The 22,023-nt window shown below is 35.5% G+C and overlaps 2 protein-coding genes across 5 annotated transcripts in view; one reads left to right on the plus strand and one right to left on the minus strand.

Moving 5' to 3' along the window:
* The window catches only part of DCP1B (decapping mRNA 1B), a 46,565-nt gene that overhangs the window by 17,853 nt on the left and 6,689 nt on the right, over nt 1-22,023 (minus strand). For both annotated transcript variants that reach the window (XM_062616694.1, XM_062616695.1), the window contains 2 exons: nt 3,255-3,321; nt 949-1,084 (listed from right to left, as the gene is read on the minus strand). In XM_062616694.1, coding sequence (XP_062472678.1) covers nt 949-1,084; nt 3,255-3,321 — 203 coding nt within the window. The remainder of the gene's footprint in view (nt 1-948; nt 1,085-3,254; nt 3,322-22,023) is intronic.
* CACNA1C (calcium voltage-gated channel subunit alpha1 C) overlaps nt 15,304-22,023 on the plus strand; it is a 485,857-nt gene continuing 479,137 nt past the window's right edge. For 2 of the 3 annotated variants that reach the window (XM_062616654.1, XM_062616655.1), the window contains exon 1: nt 15,305-15,749. In XM_062616654.1, the coding sequence (XP_062472638.1) occupies nt 15,620-15,749 (130 nt within the window). In that variant the 5' untranslated portion in view covers nt 15,305-15,619. Of the gene's footprint in view, nt 15,750-22,023 lie in introns of all 3 variants that reach the window. The other variant, XM_062616658.1, reaches the window with a different exon arrangement.

A 22,023-nucleotide genomic window follows, 5' to 3' on the forward strand; every position in this document is an offset into this window, starting at 1 on the left:
AATACAAAGGTCCTAAGCTTCAAGAGAACCTATTCTACAATAAAAAGGGCTACATTTCAACATAACTGAAATAGTTTACTATTGTCTTTCTGAGGATCTTATTAGTAGCTGCATTTCAGAAAAATAACTTTTCCTCTCTTCAAATTGCTATGTTTAAGATATACTTCTAGATTCAATAACACTTATGAGTTTTATTATTGAATGACAAAACATGAAATACAGGAAACGGCAGTAGGAACCTGCAGGCTCTGTAACAATTTGCAGCATATATATGAATAGTTAAAATTCCTAATGTTTATTCCCCAAAGTAAAACGTTTTTGATTGCTCAATAATAGAGAATATTATTAGTCCATTAGTTACTTCTTTATTTAGAAGCCTCAGAAGACCAAAGCAGTACATGGGCTGAAATTACACTACATTTCAACCTTTTAACTGCCTTCTATTAGTATTTGAAAGTAGCTAACAACCACAATTAAAAGCAGTAACTTCACTGTTAAAAGGCCTTCTCTGAAGGAAGCTATTTGTACAAACTACAGAAGCTACTAGCAGGTTTGAATACTTCACCCACAAGAAGGACAAAACTTCCAGGTGCTATTCAATAAGCAATAAGCACAGGAGCTCCAAGGGTGAAAATAAAAGCTGATTTACACTTCATATTACCCCCCAGCATTCAACAAATAAGCAACCATATATGTGTTCGCCTTTCAGAGGATTTTATTGACAGCATTCTTTTCTTTTGAATCTTTAGAAAATTCTGACAAAACTTTTCTATCAGCCACTTTTACACAAAATGAGAGAGTACACTGTTGAAATCAGTTTCACATTGAGTAAAACTATTTAAACAAAACCAAACCCAATCCTTTTAGGTTTTAAATTGTAATGTGAGTAAGCTGGCATCACCGTATCACCAAAAAGAAATGTCCTCTTTTGTAGACAGCAAGCCTCACCTTCGTATACTCATCTTTGGCCTTGGTAAGCATTCGTAAGATATCCACTTCTTTGTTATTAGCAGAATTCACGATCATTGGGGATGCTCCTGTTCCCATGCCCTGCTTTGCTTTGAATTGTTCCTGTTGAGTTAAGCTGAAAGTTGGAGGTGAGAGGAGAATATACAAGACAAAAACCAGATAAAATATAAAGAGTTTAACCACAACTACTTTATTGATGAAAACTATTTTTACCCCATCTATATTTAAATGTATAAGAAATCTCTATTAAAAGATCTATATTAAAACACAGTTTGGCCAGGCATGAGATTCTTTTTCTCCAATCTTGAATACAGTAGGCCATAGACTAAAATTTCCATAACTCAGTCTTAATTTCTATACCCAGAAAGAGCGGGGAATTTAGAGTGTTATTCAGTTCTGCTGGTGGTGGAGGATTGCAAACACACAAATCAGTCATTAAGTACTAGCAAATAACCAATTTCCTGCCCCAGCTGTTTTATTATTATTGTAGAATGCTGAGAATTAAAACACACAGCCAATTGGCTGAGCGACAGGGTATTTTTTATCTATATGAAACACTGCTATTATAAACGACTACACATGGTTTACAATTGCAGGAATCCTCAGAAAACTAGTTTTTATTGTAGTAAATTACCAGTTTGAGAGTACCTAATCACCACCAACTGAAACTTGAGCTAGTTAACTAAAATGAGCTGTCAAAAACCGGGTTTCTTAAGGTTCATTGCTTATTTTCATGAATTCATCCCCATCAATTATTTCCTGGGTCAAAACTGACACATTTTATTGCTGTAGGATATTCAGCAAAAGCAACAAAACACCCTAAACAACCTCCGTCATTGTCACAGTCTGTGTTTCACAAAGTTTTGTCACTGCAAAATTAAAAGCAGCAGGTATTATTTTAAAAAGAGATATGGAGGAAACATGACTATCTTCCCATACAGTATTTTATAACAAATCCTCTTGGGAACATAGTGGTAGAAGAGTTAAAGCACTTTGCTATGGATTGAGATGTGTGAGGATGAACCTTGTTTGGACTTGTATTGCAGGGTACGTAAATGGGCTTTTGGGCACTTGGTAACTTTAGCAATCAAAGTTGATGTCACTTCCTCAGCATGCTTTTGTCTAGAGAAGCTGTTAGACTGGGACAGATAGATAACTTGAAAAGGACAGATTCACAGGTCTGACAGTGACTTTACACTGCACTCTTGTTAGTACCCAATGCTGTCAGTTTGACTGCATCTACCTCCTATGGCTTTTCTTGGGATGACAAAAACCTGACTTTACGTCATCCCTCCTCCTGTCACTTAAAAGAACTGTGAGACGATGATATGTCCAACCCTATATAATGCAGGCAAACAGTATATCCAATCTCTGCCTGTTGGGCCCCTTTACTATATCCTCTACATTATAGCTGTAAAAAAATTAGATTGCATATATGGATAAAATCTGTAAGAAGACTTCAGTTCCTTCCTCCTCCAAACACAAGAAACTGCAGAATATAGTAATAAGAAAAAAAGGATCATTGCAAACAAGCCCATCATTAGGCCAACCAGAGGGCAGAGCAGAAGAATGAGCCCATTCCGTCCCAGACACATGAAGAAAGCAGTGAGAGTGAAAAAAATATCCATGATCTTGTTAGATTAAAATACAGCTGAGAATACAGTTCTGTTTGAAATTTTAATCTCTGACTTGACTGCAAAATTAAAGATTATATAACATGTAGAAAATAATGTTAGGTACATAAAAGTAATGAATTCAAAGCTAATTAAAGTCTTGCTTTATATTAAAAAAAAAAGTGAATTTTGTACATATTCCTACAAAATAATGAATCCAATCATGATGTGTAAACACAATAAACCCCACAGAACTGTATTATTACTGCACGCCTTCATGGTAGCCCACATTTACACTGATATACCAAAAAAAAAAAAAAAGATAACAGCAACATTAAAAAGAAAACCTCCCCAAACACAAAAAATACATTAAACCCCCAAAGAATACAGTTCTTCAAAACATATCTCTGAGTCATCAGGAAATAAATCAGATGAACTGTTACACTCTGATGTAGCTGGAAAGCAGCACAGCAAATGATGAAATAGTATTGTAATATACCAACTTATTTCTGTTTATACAAAATGCAGGTGTGACAACATTATTTGCAACAAATTCTATACATACAGCTTTAAAATAGAAAAGTCTGACCATCCTAGCAATATAATGTGCATGTATGTACAGAAATACATACATAAAAAAAGCACAAGAAGTCTTGTTTACCCATCACTTACTTTTTCATGAGCTCTGCGATTCTTTGGCATTCTTCCTTATCATAAAACCAAATCCCATATATGGACACTGTAAATGCACATCAAACACAAACTATGAGCATCTTCTCAAACAGCAATTCTACCTGGTAGACATTTAAAAGTGACCTGTAAAGGAATTTTTAAATTTATTTATGCTTTCCCCATCTATAAACATGACACCTCAGATCCTCCAAATTCAAAAACAGATCAAGGGCGTATCTCTAAGAATGCAAATTACAGGCTGTTGAACCTTCAGTTAAGGCAGAGGTATTTCTTTAGAACACTAAACTTGAGGTTTTTTTCCTTTGAATCCTTTTGTTCTCTCTTTTTTTTTTCAGTTGTCATATCTTTTAGATTTCAGTGGCTAGTATAGCGCAGGTAGTGTTGCACCACACGTAAGCAAGCAAGATCTGATTTAGTTTTCAACAATGTTCAGATCTATCTTATATACCATCCAAGTTGTTATAGTATGAACTCCCTGTAAATTTCCTGTAATGTTGCTCATTATTTTCACCACCAAAGAAGTAATTATCTGTAGCCAAGCCCAGTATAGAAATTCTGTATCTTAAGTTCAGACCTCCACTAAAGTAAGGCCTTGCAGCTTTGCCCAGCCATGACAGATTTAAATTTACTAGTAGTTCAAGATTCTCAGACGTACACACTGCTAACGAAACCATCATTATGGTAACAGCCATGATGGAACTGCAGTTAGTGCAGGTTCCACAATCATCATAAAGAGGGAGCTTTTTTCCACTCTCAACCACGTTACATAGCTCTGGTAAGATAGCCTGGGAATAAATCTACAACACAATCTGAAAACAACTCATCCACATTTATCAGGGTAACAGTCCTAGTTTTAACCTCAGGCACAAATCTGCTTTGTGAAGAGGAAGGGAGAAGCACTTAAAAGGTTAACATGGATTTTCCCCTCTTTATCACCTTGTGTAACATTCATGTTCCCTTTACATTACATGGTAGCTAACACAGAGCTGCCACATTTCTTTCCCCTTTCCCTTCCTACCACACTGCAGGCAACAGTTTTACCTTCACCTGACTCAGAAACGTCAATTGCTAGTATGTCTTAAAATCCAGCATGTTTGATGTTAAAGGGCCATAAGCACCTGCTTAAAAACAACTGCAGCACTGATCCTGATCATGTAGTATTTCCTTATATTAGCAGAATCCAAAAGCAATCGCTTCTTCAATTCCACAGAACCAAAACCGTGGCATATGAAGTATAAGTTTGCTTTGTTGATGTTTGGAAAGAAAACAAATGTACAGCTGTTTGTAAGATACAAATGTAATACTTATCGCCATTCCCTCTCAAGTTCTCAGCTGTCATCTTCTATATAGCTAAAAATGCTTCAGCTATTTAATACAGCATACTGGTGAAAAGCCTAAAAAATCCACAAACCAAAGGCTAACCTGCAGACATATAAAAAAAAAACCTTCTAAAATACATACAGTCCTTTTATGATTAACTTTTGAAAAGTGTGATGATTTCTATTATTGACCTAAAAGAAGTTGAGCAACATAATACGCAACAGCGAGTCTATAAATGCGCAACGTAAAGAGCTGATCTGAACTGCAGAGTATCAGTTTTGTAACATAGACAGATTAAAACATGCATTTATATTAGACATTAATATTCTAGCACATTCCAGTAAGCATCCAATAATAAACTGCAAACCTGCACAGAAGCATATGAATGATTCACAAGGTTCCAAAGCACCAACCTATTATGCAAAACTACACATCTTTGTGACGGAACATATTTGAAAACTGTAACTCTGTAGTCTTCAATGCAACAACACAGCAAGCAGACCAAAAAGCCCAGGCAAGTCAAATTTGTTTTAATCAAGGTTCTTCTTTGTTATAAAAGAATCTCCAGTGCAGAAAAATACTGATGAAACTCTGGCCATCTGCTCCATCTTCTCTTTCTTTTTTTAATGTGTGCCACAGCTGGTGGCACCACCAATATGCAAGATGGGTTGAACAGCTTCACCTTTTGGCCAATTGATCAAACGTGTCATAGACTATTTATGAATACCTAATAAATTTGAAAACTGACAGTCCTATGAAAATAACTGCAGTGCTTCTGGCTATTAGAAGCTAAAAGACGAATCAACAGCAGGAGCAAGCTAGTTCACCTCAACTCAGTGACAAACACAACTGTCTGATTAACATTGTAAAACACCATTTCAGCTTTTACAGCACTACAGCTAATATTCTGAAATACAATTCAAACAAATGCACACCCATTTCAGATCATGGAACAAGGACACTAATTACTGCTTGTCCCACCAGAACATCACTCAACAATATACCACAATACACCAAAGCTTCTTATCTAAAGCTTTAAGTTATGGTACTACAGATCCAGAGACCTTTAGCCTAGATGTTAACTGAGCTTCAAACCATCTACCCAGTCTTGCTTTCTCACCTCAGTTAAATTGTACTTTCAACCAGCCTAGGAAGCACAGCTAAAAGCAAGCTAAGACCAAAACCCAATATCCTCTGCACTTACAGCTCACCCATTCAGTAATGAAATCTGTCAGAAGTGGACAGTCCCCCTCTTCCTTCCACACTTCTCCCATCTGTCCAGAACAGATGAATGCTTCCAAATACACTGAGAAATAATCACAATGTACCCCAAGCTCCTTCATGCATTGGAGAACAAGGTACCAGTGAGAAGGCAGTAACGTGATGGAAATCTGAAATAACCACGTATCCAAAGTACACTAGCATATGTTTTCATGTTGGATGTTTATCACCTCGAGAACTACGGCATAAATTCACACTGCAGTAGTATATTCTGCTATAATCTACATTTAAGAAACAAAATTGTAAATAGTAGTAGTAAAATGGGGTAGTAAAGTAGTAGTAGCAAAAATGGGTATTAATGGCCATAGTCTTGATTAATGATGAACACAAAATGGCAAATAAAAAAAAAATTATGTGTATGACAATACATAAGACCCCAGGACCAGCAAAAGAACTTCAGATGACTATAAACTGTAACTGGCAAGCTAGGAACCTGGCATGCTCTCCACTAATAAAAACTACACAGACATACAGTACAGATTTCACTACAAGATTTCACCAGCATGAAAACACTGCATGTCTTATCACAATCAAATCTAAACAGATCACTTTTATCAGCCTTCCATCTCTATCAGACTGTTTGACAAAAAGGAAATCCTGATCTAAGTATCATCTGTAGGGTGGTAATTTCACTAAAATGTTCACATGTTAAAAATGAATCATGATTCAGCGGAGGCACAACTGAATCACTATACAGCAGATGCACAAAGCAAGTACTTCTGCTGCTGCACAAAAGAGGAAATATTAAGTCACTTTTAGGCCCAGCTTTAGCTATACAGTTATTCAAGAAGAGATTATTGTAAGAAAAAAACAGAAGGAAAAACAAATCAAAGTCAAGTATCTTCTGCTAACCAAGTGAACCAGTTACATAAAAAGCAGCTAACAAAAGCCCAACAAGGAAAGCTACATTTATACTGAGAAGATGGTACACAGCTATTCATACACTTTCAATAGCTCCAAAGTCATTCACTAAATGAAATGAGATTTAGTAATGAATCAATCACATTAAAGGAAAAAAAAAAGGGGGGGCACCAAAGTTATGATGTTGTTAACAAGATTACACAAAACTAGACAGATATAATGCAGCTAACAAATCAACATGATACAATTAATATTGAATGGGAATAAGCTAAATAAATTACTTAAGTAACCTAACATTAAGGGATATCAGTCTTTAGAACGTTTAGAATTTGAAAAAAGGTCTGTCACTAATAAATAAAAAATGAAAATTTAACAAAATCTGTGAAGCTCTTTTACTATAGCTCAGTGACTGAATTTAAGGAAGTACACTAAGTTTTAAATCATTACTTCAGAGCCAATTCGACAGCTTCTGCCTTACAATTTTCATTTTTTTGGCTACAGATTTCTCCTGTCCTCACAAACGCTAGAGCACTCGATACTATTTATAAGCAGAAGCTGACAGCTGCTATCTACCAGAATTATGACAATTTCTAACCTCTCAAAATCTGAAACTTTTATTTATTATGATGATGAAGAATTCATCAACTTTCATAATTCACATTAAGTATCCTATTAAAAGGGAAGGCCTTTCTCTAGGATTATTTATTTTACTCTTCATTTGTCTAGCTTCAACTTCCAGCTATTAGATTTTTGTCTTCTGGATAGACATTTCCATTATCAAAGTCTTTCCATTATCAAATTACCTGTAGCACATTATTTTAAAGCTATTGCTCCACAGACTGCCTACAGTATTTAACCACAGTAAAAATAAATGCAACAATATCGTAACTACTGATGAGAGACTCTCTGTACCTAGATACTCTTTTACACTCACTGGTACTAAAAATAAACAAATAAATAAAATTATTCTTTAATTTTAATGTTTTATTCTTGATATCAAGCTTCTTAAGGAACTAAGAAGCCTAGACTCCTGCTCCTGAATATGTATATCCACACTTGGCTATATTAAACAGCAGTTTCTCTACACACATCTTACGAGGTAGCCAGAAACCTTTACGCTGGTCATCTTTTCTCTCTGCTGTAATGTTTGACTATTCAGCAAACTATCAATGCTTTCATTTCTTTTCCTAGCACTTTTAGAATATTGCAGCTTCCATTTTGCAGGACCTACTGAAAAAAGAACCCAAGTAGGTTATATTCACAATGATAATTTTTCATCTACAAGTTCTTAACTTAAAACATGAATCCAAGCATGCCACGTTGATTCTGTGCTCTTCTGCTCCAGTGCACATGCAATCCCTTTGTCCCTGATACCATCTTTACAATTACGATATAGGCATATGATGTTCCTTCCCCTTTGCTCAGCCCCAGTAGTAAAGGAGACTTGCCTGTGGATGGTTTACGTCCTACTCTACTGTGTAAAGCAAGAGAGGAGTACAACAAAGGAAAGACGATATAAAAATCCTGCAGCAAAGGCAGCTGCACACTATCTTGGCAAGCTGAATTACATCTCTGACACTGCCTCAGAGATATTATACAATGATACATAAGTTGTGAAATGTCATATTAAGTGGCTGCCACTGACTGCATATGCTATATTTCCCAGTGTTAGATTTGAGGCCCTAAACCTCAGTCTAAGATTTGAATGCATAACCTGCAAAAACACCAGCTACTTAAAATCACAACTGAAGTCCATATGAAGTGGGTTTGAACATATGAATGATGTTGGAAAGATTAGGTCTGAGTAATTAATGTCAGACATACAACATTTAATTGATCTCTGCGATTGTAACTACTCTGCCCTAGAATCCCAATTTGTAAAATGGGAAGAATAATACTTCTACACTGAGCAAGGTACAACAGTTCAGCTTATTCATTATTTATTAGTATCACAGAAAACAACAAGAAAAAAAGCAACTAACAGTTCTGTCCCTAGCACAGAACTTCAGTGGCATATAACAAAGCAACAGTCCCACATATCAGTAGTGATGAAAAAACAGACATGCTGAGTGGCTGCTCTTTACATGAATGCCAGTCAGACTATTTGATAACTGAAGCAAAGCCCTTATTACAAAAGACAATGATAACATAATTTAAAATTTCATAAGCAAAAAAGAGAGATTGCACAAGCAGCCTTAATTTTGGATTTTGCTAGTTAGGAGTCTTAAAGTTATTTTAGTTCTTTACAGCCTCAAACTTCTTTCAAACACAACATTTTGCTTAGCTATTTTTAAAAACAAACCACTAGAAGAATACTAAATTTCCTATTATACCACCATATTGATAGTGATGTGGCTCATCAACAGTACTGGAACTTTTAGGTCTCTTGCTTCTCTACATTGTGTAAAGCAGTACAATACAAATTATATATAAAACTCATTTGTTTTTAAATAATGGAAATTCAGCTTAGATGTATCTTGTTATTTCTGGAAGTTCTCAAAGAGGAACCAATTTTTTATGATGTCTCAGGCACACCACAATAAAATGTAAAGAAACTGAAGCAAGGCAAGAGTTTTTAAAGCAACAAAAAGCTGTATTTTGATATAATCTTAACTTAAATTCCTAAAAAGCTGCCCAACAATTTAAATAATCAAACATTTAGTTCTTTCATTTAAAAATTGACAAGCCTCCTGACCTACTTACTTAGGGAACTTTTAATATAGACAGGGAAAAGGATAACTTTGTATTTCCATTATTTCAAATGTTTAAAACATTACATATGACAAACCATTCTATGATTCTATGATCAATCAGGAAAAAAAGCCAGATATTAAAGGGAAAAGAATCCTTTGCATCTTAATGCAAACTGATGATCATACATGGAGAGTGAAAAAAGCTGGTTTTCAGCTTGACCAGTCAAATCTAAGTGAGGAGGGAACTATCCAAGCGGCTTTCTTAAAAAACAAACAAACAAACAAACAAAACAAAAAAAAACAACCAAACAAGAAAATGTACAACAACAAAACCCCCAATAAAATGCTAAAGCCCCTCAAAACCCTTTTCCCCAAAAGCATATGTTTTGACAGTGTGCAATGATTGGCAACACTTCCGAAAGTCAAGAGAAAGTTCCCCACCATCATCTGTTTAATTGTGCCTGGAACTATGCCTTAAAAATCACCACAAGAAACATTTTTTTTTGTTGCTAGGATGGACCCTGAAATATCCCTGCAATCTTCTACCAGTCATGACAATTGTGTTACAGACTTCCAGATAGACTCAGCAAATACTTGATTTCATGAGGCAAAAAAGGGACAACTCGGAGATGGTGGATTGTTTATTAAATCATGTCTGTGGCTCTACTGTGATAGCCTGACTTCAGGCAGATTTTTAATCAAAATTTATCAGAAATTCTTTATGAAAAAAAGTCAATTCTGTAGCAGACATAAACAAGATTGCCTCACTGGAATGCCCCTTAAAGAGCCTCAAACCTAACATATACTGTAGGGAAGTTTAAAGCCCATTGATCCATTTATTTCCATAAAGCTCAGCAGATGTAAGAGTCCATCAGCAGGTTCCTTAGTTTTTGGAAAAGAGCCCAAAGGCAAACTGAATTTTACAGATTTCCTTTAAAATCACATTCTGTTGATGCTACAAGAAATTTTTAGTCACGACACAGGAATAGCATCTATGTTATGATCCATCTGGCTTTTAGTGCATTTATTTTCCCCCCGCCCACCACTGGTTTTCCAGTCACATCGCCTGACGTTGCATCATCAGTTCCAAATAATTTTTAAACCATGATGATGCATAACACTGAAATTAAGGCAGGAAGTCTGTAGATGCTAGACTATTGATTTCTAAAATAACAAGTTGTTCTTAATAAATCCTTTAATGTTATTATTTCTAAGTTGTTCTTAAATAACAAGTGGTTCTCATCACTATTTCACAATAGACTTCTGAAATGTCCACGTCAGACTGGAGTTCCGCTGCCTTTTATAACAGAAATGATTAAACAGTCTCACTCAAGGAGCGTAAAAGCCAAGAGAAGAGGTATTAAAAAAAACAAATGCTGGGTGAAAGAAAAATATATTAAAAAATGATAGACAATGACAGTAGAAAGGTAAGTGAGGAAGTCTGCAGTAAGGCTACAAATCAAATCCAAATATCCTGAGTCAACAGTAGCACTCTTCCTATGAAAGAAATTGCATCTGAGAATAGCTCAGTGGAAAAGACACACAACACTCCAGCATCTGAAACTATCACCTGTGTTAGCTTACTCTATATTCTTTGCTTTCTACAGCAACCCATAAAACATATATTCAGTGCACTGAAATGAAGCCAGGCCCTGATTTACAGGCATCATCAAACATATTACAAAAATGCCATTACACAAATCTGGCTCAATATATATTCGTAACTTCTGTTAGCAGAAAAGCTTACATTAGCTTAACACTATCACTAGCGGAAGAGGCTAAACCAGAAACCACACTCTGCTTGATTCTGCACATCACATTGTACCAACTAGCTAAAATCAATGAGAACTCTCCTCAGTCAAGAAGGGGACAACACTGCCTTTCCAACCTAGCAGCAAAAAAAAAGTTTGCTTTTATTTGAAAGAATAGGAAGGAGAGCTGCCTTCACCTTCTCAATTTCCAGCCCCTTTATTTCCATCCTGCCTTCCACTAGGTTAAGAAAAGCAGCAGCTTCTGTTATGTTTCTTGCGACTTCTGTTACAGTTTTTGGTGAGTATCTGGGTTTTTACACCTGTAAGAATAAAATCTGTTCTACTGTAGGTGACATACATGGTTAGTAAAGGACTCATCAGATTTGAACATCATGGTTTTTATTTATAATTTAGTCAAATCTAAGAATATCTTCCCAATGATTTTTAAAATGCATCTCTGAGATACCCAGCAAAGGCCCAAGTACATCTCTAATTCCAGAGCTGTAATCAAGTTCAAATTATTTTCCAAACTCTACTGATTTTTCAGTAAAATGGATGTCCTGACTTCAGCTGGGATATTTAATTTTCTTCCTAGTAGCTGGTACAGCACTGTGTTTTGGCTTTAGTCTGAGAATAATACTGATAAGACACCAATGTTTTAGTTGTTGCTAAGTAGTGCTTGCCCTAAGTCAAGGACTTCCAGACTTCCCATGTTCTGCCAGTGAGGAGGGGCACAAGAACCTGGGGTGGGACAGCATAGCCAGAGCAGCTGACCTGAACTAGCCAAAGGGATATTCCATACCACATCACGTCATCATGCCCAGTATATAAATTGCAAGGAGTTGGCTGGGAGGGACTGATCACTGCCTGGGGAGGCCTGGGCCATGGGTCATGAGCAATTGTACTATAGTAGTATTAGTATTACATTGTACTTTAATAATTAAACTGTTCTTGTCTCAAGGTATCTACAGGTATCTACATTTTCCCAATTCTCCTTCCTATTCCACGGGGGAGTAGGTAGGAGAGTGAATGAGTGGCTGCTTGGTACTTAGTTGACAGCTGGGGTTAAACCATACAATAGAATAGAAGGAAAAAAAGAAGGAAGAATATCTAAACCTCAAATAGGTATTTAATAGAATGATCTTTTATTTATTCCTGAAACACAATTTTTTTTACTATAATCACTCTGAAGACCTGTCATCTCAAATGGTTTAATTCCCTCAAAATTATGAATGACTTCAAAGAGGGCTTCAAAAAGGAAAATAAGCAACTTTATAGATGATGTTTCTAATTCTGACTGTTGTGATCTCATCTTTTATTTCTTCACTGCATACCTTCAGATCCTAAGTAATGGAAATATATTTGCAGATCTGGACTGAGTTCTTGAAAGTCTAAGCCGTTTGTATATATATACTTGTTCTTGTAACAAGTAATAGCTAAGTAATTCCGTAAGATTAACAATATTTTAAAAAATCAACTTTGTATTTTTCCATTTGTAAGCTCTGTACACACCATCATTTGAGAGGCAGGCAATTTCTTAATTTTCCCTAAAACATCTCTATGTCTGAAATTGCCAGAAAAAGAATAAAAATATCCACATAGAAATAGGCAAAGTCAACTACTCCTCCTGAAATTTCAAATGTTTAATTTCATATTTACAGCATATCTTATGTTTTGCTTTTACTGATTTGCCACAGCCTGTCAACATGTCAAAGACAACACATTAAAAAGTTCTTCTCTACTATGTAGCTTTTCCTTCTCTTATAGTCAGCTGTTACATTGCCTTCAACACCACCTGCTTATCTGTAGAGCTGCCTTTTGAAATTCTGATGTACAATTTTTAATGATACAATACAAATTCACATTTACAGAGGTGACTTCCACTGTTCCCGCATAATGACAGGCAAACAGTAATAGGTTTACTCCAGTTGTGGGTAGGTTCATGCTGCACTCACAAGCTAAATCTCAGTAGCTGGCTACACTCGGACCCTTTATCATTCACATACGGCCACTGCATTTTCACATGCTTGAAAACTGAATGGCAATTACATTTAATCTTACAACATATTTTATACATTTTTATTAATACTTTATGACCCTTGTTTTTCTTGCCAAAGTTGCAACTTTGTAATTTCTTTCATGAAGATACAAATACAACCTCTTTGAGCTACCTTAATGCTTTTTTCTTTTGATTGCTGTAATTATTTTTTAACATGTTGGTATATATCTTAAAATTTTAACTACTGGAGTTAGTCTTCAGATTACTATAAAAATCAGCAGCTTACTGACTTTTCTGCCTTCTTGTAAACCAGACATTCCATGAGAGTATACGTATAGAGGGAAAAAAAGAATGTATACCTGAGATCAAGTCTGTCACCAAGAAAATGCAATTTAAGCGGCAAGCATTTCCTTGTTTTAAACCTGTAATCCAACAGAAAAAAAATCCCCACATTTACCAAACTCATTTTATATTAGCTGCTAGATATTTCATAATAGCAGCACTGGGAGATACCCCACAGTTCTGAATCCCTGAATACAGAACAGAGATACATGTAAATTAAATAAAAATTTGAAATTTTTCATTGGGTCATTTTCATTACAATAATTGTATTATTTTAATACAAAAAGTGCATATTTCATTTTGCTTCAGAAGTCAGCAGTACTTTACTAGTTCATGCAAAATCCTTTAGGAATAAAACATATCAGTAATCATCTTCTGTTTCTTCAGTCTATCCCCTCCTTCAGCGTTTAACTCTCTCAGGGCAAATCTTAACCTCTGTTTTCTGTTTGAGACAAAGGATGTACAAAATATTCACGTGACAGAAACCAGAACAAAACTGGAAGAGAGATGACAACACCAAAAAAAAACAAAAAACCAGTAAAGAACTGCAGGAAGGCATATGATACCTTATATAAATATCCAATGTTATTTCTCTCCTTTTCTAATTACTATGAGATTTCATTAACCTTTTCATTGAGAGATGCTACACATCCCTGTGTAGAAGATTTAATACTTGATGTTGCAAAGCAGATAATATTGAAATTTTACAGGAAGACAGTTTGCTTGACAAAGACAAAAGAATTGGTGGAGCTCATCAAACTGAAAGTCCATATCCTGTGTAAGACAATGACCAGCACCAGATGATTCACAGGAAGAATCTTCCTAGTCCCTTTACTGTTGACTTCTGACCTGAAGTATGTGTCTTACATCACTTACTTTTTTTTTTTCCCCCTGGCTACAGGATCTCTGGCTGGTTTTATTCATATAAATAATACCTCTGCTACGCAAAAGGATTACTGAAAGAAGCTGCAACAGACCTAGCAGTATTTAAGTCTAAAATAGTAAAGTTAGCAGGTAAAACCCACTTTTTCTAAGACTGACTTTAAGCAATACACTATGATATGAAGACTTCACATTTCATTAAAATTTATTAAAGCAAGCTCAGCATTGCAAAACCAACAACTGGGCTTCAGCTGCAACCATTAGAGCAGAGCAGACAGCAAATATTAAGCCCAATACTGTTACAAGTTTGTATGCCAGTTACGACAAAAAAAACCAACACTGCATTTGCAGTCTTAGTGGAATTCCACTGGAGCAGTTGCACCGTGTTTCTGTATAGAACACATTCCTTGTCCTTTAAAGGGTATGCTATCTTATACTTGAGAAGGGTTTCTTTCTTTTTAACTCCTGTAATTGAAAAGTATTGTTTACTGCTGATTTAAGGCTTGTTTTGACGAAGAGAGAGCTGATGAGGCTCTCAAGAGCTTGTATTAAATCAATACTAGACAGAAGTGAGCAGCTTGTATATGCGCTGTGGGATACACTTGATCACATATTTATCTTTCATGTTTTGAGAGAAGGTTACAAATATTTTTATATATACGCACATATAAAAGAGTGTGAGTGAGCAAGCTCACATTCCATGAGAAGTTTTCTGGCTATGTCAGGAGTGAAGTCCACCCCCTACTAGACAAACCTATTTTTTTCAAACACAAGAGGATATTATCAGAGAAGTCTGTGCTGATATACAGAAACCAGAGATCGTCATGGCTCGGTGAGGTGATGAGCTGACGGGTGGATGGCGCCCATTATCTTCACTTCTCAATCCAAGTTTTCCTGAAAAACCACAGGGGGAGGAGAAGGCTCCAACTGAGCATAAGGCACAGAGGACAAGAAAAAGATTAGGAGCAAAGAGCAAGGAAAGGAAGAATAATGCAAAAGATACTGCAGAGGTTTCAGAGAGCTAGAAAATAGACTCTAGATTAAAAGACCAAGTTATCAGTACTTTAAAGAAACCATCAGGTTTTAACTTCTGAACAAGGCAATTTTGTAAAGTAACTCTGAAGTAAGAAACAACTGACCAAAAGGAATTTACCTTTACTACATACAGAATATACGTTCAGGTTCAGCTCTTTCAGCTCTCCTTGGAATTTTAAAATGTTTCAAGCCTTTGTTCGACAAGCGTACCACCCGCTACCCAGCCACCAGCCAGGGGAACCTGAAACGAAGTATAAGGGGAAGCTGGTGCATGAAACTCAGCTTAACTGCTTCTACATCAAGCCTGGAGGTAAGACAACATTACCCAGTTGTGTGCACGCAAACTGTATTGGTATGTACCGGCTGGGATAACTATTATATTACTGTTTAAATACAACAGTCTGTATAATATATGAAACTACACTAATAACTTATAGTAACAATCGTGGATAATGTACTGTTAAGTGCTGTGTGTGTGATTCCACTACCACAGGATTTAGATAAGTCTCAAACCTGTGGAGTTAAATAGATCGATGGCTTCTCTTGGTAATATATTCTTTTGAGAATCCAATGAACATCACTTTCCCACTTCACTTTGATACAAGAGGGGAAAAGAAAAAAAAAGGTATGTAGATATAAGGAACAAGAAAGAAAAAGAGGTTTTTTTGTAGAGAAAAAGCCTGAGAAGTTTAAAACACACAAAAGCTCAAAATATTAAATGCATCTCTGTGTGTGAACGGATTAATCTGAAAAGGGAGTTACACAAGAGATTGCTGAAAAACAACTAGCTCTGTAACATTTTCATTTGCAGGAGAAACATGCTGGCATATTTACACTGACCTGGAAACATCCACCGTTTTATGCTATATAAGGAGGTGTGTATGAATTAGAGGGTATACAGGTAGTCACATGAAGATAACCTCTTTTAAAAAAAAAATTTATCTGTTCCAACTTGAACTCTAGAGCTTTACTGCATCATATGCCTATCTTATCTTGAAAAGATGTCTGGAATTCCCAGCACTGGCAGTACACTCCCAGCAGTAAACGTCCAAGCAAGCTAATATGTTGCTTATATGCTAACATCCATAAATGGGAAACAAAGAACTGTGTTTAGCAGATATATGCAGTATTCTACTCCTATTCTATACAGAAACTCATCTACAACTGCAGGAGGCTTGAGACACGCTTTTAATTCTATTCCATATACTTTCCCTACCCATCTGTCTGCTCAGGCAGGGACAGAGTTCCTCCATACACAAAATAATTACCAGCCATCAAAAAAACCTACATAGCTTTCTTATCGTAGCTCCTTAGCTTGTTTCTTCTCACATGACATACAGTTTCTCTGACATACAGATTGGACTCCATCATTCCACAAAACTGAAAACGCATGTTAGGATTACTACACTTTTTTTATCACCTTCATCACACATCAGAAATACCATTAGGGCAAAAAGATGGCTGCACTCATCATAGTTACAGTTGTAAAAAGCTACTTTATAAATGCAAAGCATTCTAAGTTATTTTCTTTGCTCAGTCAAAGACTTCTGCAACTACCAAATCCTCAGGGTAGGAACCATGAGGAAAAACCAACAAAAATGTCCTTTGAGGAAAGTCTGAATAGAGGTATCTGTGCTGAACTGCATGGAGGGGCAAGGGACATGGGTATTATCTATCAAAATTTGTATCTTAATCTTAAGGCCTTCACAACTGGAACGTACAACTTCCACTGAAAAACATACATCATATTTAAAGGAAAATATAAATAATAAAGTAACCTGGAAAAACTAAATTTAGAAATACTTATTAGTCCAGACAATTTTGCCGTACAAACAAAAAAGGGTTATTACAATTTCTCCTCTGTTTTATGTTTGGTGTTTTTTTTCATTTGACACCTAAAAACCTACATCACAGAACTACATTTACTGTCCACAATAAACACACACACAAAAAAATCCCAAATGACCTAACAGAATTAACCAATACCGGCTAATTCTAGAATAACATTAATAATTTAGTTAATTGGCTAGGGCCTCTGCAGGTCATTTATTCTAGCCTTCTCCTCAAAATAGGGATAGCTTCAGGAAGATAGAGAGTTAGGAGAAGAAGAAATTACGATCAACTACAATGTACCACAGAAAAGTATATTGTATGGCACTTTTTCAGTCAATCTATTTTTTAAGCAATTTGCAATTCCTTTACAACAAATTCTCCTATCCGTTCCACCATACTAAAAATCCAGTCCTGCTTCCACAGACTTTAGTTACAGATTTCAAAACCAGGCATAAACTCTAGAACGGGTAGCTTGGTAAGCGAGACAGCAAGATCATGATCCCCAGTCTTAAGATTCACCTGTTTTGAGTCAGCACCACTGCACATCCATCAACACCCAACTGCAAAACACCATTTTGTTATGCCATCAAGTTATAATAATATTTTTATATTTCAACAGGCAAGCACTGAAGATTTTTAGGCACCCTTGAAAATTAAAATGAGATTAAGCACAAAAATCTAAATCTATAAATATACCTATTTTATCTATTTCTAAAAATGCAAATTAGTATCTATACCATTTCAAAGGGGAAATTCTTTTATTTTTTCCACATTCCAAAGCAATTTTGACCATCTTCTTAGCACATTAAAATCATTGGCAGATTGAAGTACAGCCCACAAAGAGAGGAAACGATATGGGAAATGTAATAAGAAATAAGTAATGCTTTTATATATGTTTTTATAAACTGGTTTAGGAACAGATAATTTCTGACTGTAGATGCAGGGAAGTCAGTAAACTGAGTGCTAGACAGCATCTCACATGAAAAAAATATTACTGTCACTATGCATCTGATAGGCAAGTTTCTTCCTACTCCTATTTATTTGGTTCTCAAGAAAATTTGCACATGACCAACTATGAAATAGTGAAGTTGGAGACAAACTACAAAAAAGGTTTCTAAAGTAAATAAACGCATGCCACAGGACAAAACTCATGCTGCAACCTTCATTTTCTGGGTTTAGAAACAACTTTTACTGCAACTTTAATGTATTTTCAATATGCATATTTTCCTTTTAAATTTAAAAAAGGAAAACAATATCTATGCTTAAGAGTGTCAGCATTCCAATGCTCTCAGCAAAACTGAGGTTTCACTTTGAGGTCAGTAACACCCAGGGAAGATAACTGTGACCTCTGCTGCTACTCTGTCTTGCTGGATGCCTGATGAATTTTTATAATGCTAATTAGAGGAGAGAGAGTGGAATGGGAAGAAGGAGGAACTATTTGTTTATTTATCCAAGATAAAAACGTCTCCAAGGACAGAACCTCAGGTAAATCACAAACATTCATATTCTGAACAAATGGCAGTAGGCAGTCCAGGCAGGCCTTTAAAAAAAAGCTTTAGCCAAATCTGTTTAGCAAACAATAGGCTAAGAAGAATGTAACTCTAACAAGGGCAAGGTCCTTCTGCCAAAATGACTTTGAATTTCTATAGTTTGAGCTTTCACTTTTCAAACACTTTTGTTCCAAGTGGACAAACATTTTTCTGAGTTTTAAACTACAGAAGCATTTTCTTCAACAAAACCTGCAGGTTCTAGCAGGCCAGAATAATTATACTGCAATCAAACTTAATCTCAGAACAACTGTTTTTAAGTTATTCAGCTGTGACAAAAACATTGTGTTTAGCTTAATGAAGCAGCAACAGAAAGCCATGGAGCATTTACAAACCAGCAGACCACTAAATTTAAAGAAAAATAATATGAATTGAATGAAGTTAAAATCATTTAAAGATACCAGTTTCAAAATTCAAGAAGACCAGTGAACATTTGGGGAATAACTGATTAAATACACATTTCAATTTACTGCATTTATCCTGTTGGATTTTGTTGTTGTTGTTGTTACTGGACTAGATACTGTGTGTTGGCAGGTATGAGGCTAACAAATAAGGCTCTACATTTTAAACTGACCTTTCTACCAGCACCAGAAACTAAACAGAAATGCTATTGCACCATAAAAATAAAGCCTGGGATATCTATTTTGCCTGTCTCAACAGAAACAATTGAGGAAGTAGTTGCTTACTGGTCAACATGAGAATCTAAATTTATATGCAAATTTAACCACCAAAGGGCTGGTTTCATTCTCAAACAAAAACACATTTTACAGGAAAGAAGATATTTAAAATACTGAATTACAGAATATATAATGTAGTATAGACTGCAAACATTTCAGGGTAAAGAAGATATAATATCCAAAAGAAGATTGTTTCTCACGACATACTCATTTTTACATATCACTCAAATTCTATTACTGTTGTTTCCTGCTTTCCTTAGGAAGTAAACTTCTAATAGTCTTTAAACTTTACAAGAGGAACACTACTTGCAGGGTCAATGGGTCTCCAGAAATGCCCAGAGAAGTGGGGCACATGTTGCCCATTTAGTTTTTATCAGTATGTATTTGTTTAGAAGGGTGAACTGAAATGAGCCACAACCAAGTCTCCAAGAAGATAAGTTGTTCTATTTGAGAGGGCTCTAGGATACTGTAATATAGAATTTAAGAACGAAAAATAATAGTCTGAGAAATTTTCATGCATAAGTAATTCTGACCTACAGGGGAAAAAAAAACAAACAACAACCACCTACAAACCCCCCTCAGCCCCAAAAATGTCATGCTATTTCTTCAGACAGGTGGCAAACTTCCCTCTCCATACCATCTCATCTACCGAATGTTTTTGCAGCGTGGGAATACAGGAAAACAATACTAAATTTTCAGGGTTCTTATAGACAGAAAATGAATTTAGTTTAACCAGTAATTTACAGTTAAGCCTCTCTTCTGAACTATGTCACATTAATCGCATCAAGTCTTAAGCAACAGGTCCTAAACATTGGTTTCCACAGTAAATATCACCAAAAATAAAGGAAAAAAATAGTCATTATGTAGTTAAGGTTACTCAAATATAAAACTCAGGAAATTTTTTAAACACTTAAAATCATTGGATGATGTAAACAGAAACAGAAATACTGTCCTGCTTTCAGAAAGAAAGCATCTAAAATTGCAGATAACAAGTTTAAAAGTCACACTGAAAATACCATTGATCCATAAACCTTCTGTTTGTTGATGGTCAAGGATTTCTGCTGGGATTCAAAACTGTAATTTGAGCTTCCCTCCTGGCTTTAAAACGAATAACCCTAGTTCTAGCCTAACAGATTTCCCAAACTAAACTTTTCCATGAAATAGTGGATTAGTACAAACATTAACTGCAATGGATCCCAAATCCAGCCTGAAAAGTCCTGGGATTTGACTGTATGTTTCTGCAACATGGTGTTTAGACAGTATTTCAAATTTAGATGACCCAGATCATATGGAACAATATAAGAAATACAAGAAACAATATAGCAAAAAGTAGGGGAAAAGAAATAATTTTAAGTATTCATAAAACTTATATTTATTGTGTACAATTTTGGAAAGCTTTTTCCATTGTCATCATATATTGGATGCAAAGCAGTCTTTACAAAATAATAGCTATAACATGACAAAATGTTGGCAGACTTGTCATACACAAGTACCACCTTTTCCTGCCAAGAGCAAAAGCATTTATTTTTGACTGTATGATACAGCCAGCCACAGATATTCAGCTGTACTGAAATTAAGTTGGTTTCAACAAACATCCAGAATATTAAAAGAAACAAAACACCAGGCAGGACTTCTTTATTGTTCCAAATGCTTGCTTTTGTATTTTTCTGGAATTTACACTGTCACAAACACCAAACGTAAGTCCTGTTATATGGGAAAGCAATTATTCCAATTAGATACAGAGGAAACTGCTAGTTTTGTTGCATCTAATAAGATTTGTATGAAAAATAGAGTGAGAAGTAACCAAGTAAAACAAAAGACAACTTGTTTCCAGATCCTGTTAAGTATTACTGCCAAACTGTCCACCATTTTGTCAAGTAAACAGCTATCACTGAGTACTCCTCATTAGTATCTGGACAAAAGAGATAAAACTAATATTATAAGATTAGGGTGTAAAAAAAACCCAGTTTTGGATGAAAACTCCATTTAATAACAAAGAAGCCTGAAGCCTTAGTTTTGCAAAAATTATAAAAACAAGTTGTATAATAAAGCAAAACACAAAGAAAGCATCCATATAGCAAATTCAAGACTGATACTCAGAATTGTGTTTAGGTGAGACCTGAGTGAAAACGTATACTTAATGTTGAGGAGGTTCCTTTATTTTAGGTAGCAAAGGCTTTGAAATACACAGTAAGGAAGAAAGGGTCAGAGGTATCTGCATCACAACAGAGAAATCACCACGTGAACTATCTGTAGGGACCTAAAGAAGGTCAAATGAGTTGGTAAATCACTTTTCTTCTATGGATCTGTAATGCCAGTTTGCTCTAGAAACCTAGGTATTCCTATGAAAATCTGAGAAAATGACAGTTTTTCCTTTTGAAGTATCAAGACCTTCAGATTTCCTGAAGAACTAATGATTAAGCTTTTGTAAGGGTATTTAGAAGATAAGTAACTAGGGGTAACATACTGCTGGAACACATACCTGGAACACACCTGATACTAACTGAAATCCTAAACCAGTGGATTT

This window comes from Pezoporus occidentalis, unplaced genomic scaffold (assembly GCF_034315485.1).
Source record: "Pezoporus occidentalis ecotype Australia unplaced genomic scaffold, CSIRO_AGI_Poc_V1 ctg19, whole genome shotgun sequence".
In the NCBI taxonomy this organism is placed as follows: Eukaryota; Metazoa; Chordata; class Aves; order Psittaciformes; family Psittacidae; genus Pezoporus; species Pezoporus occidentalis.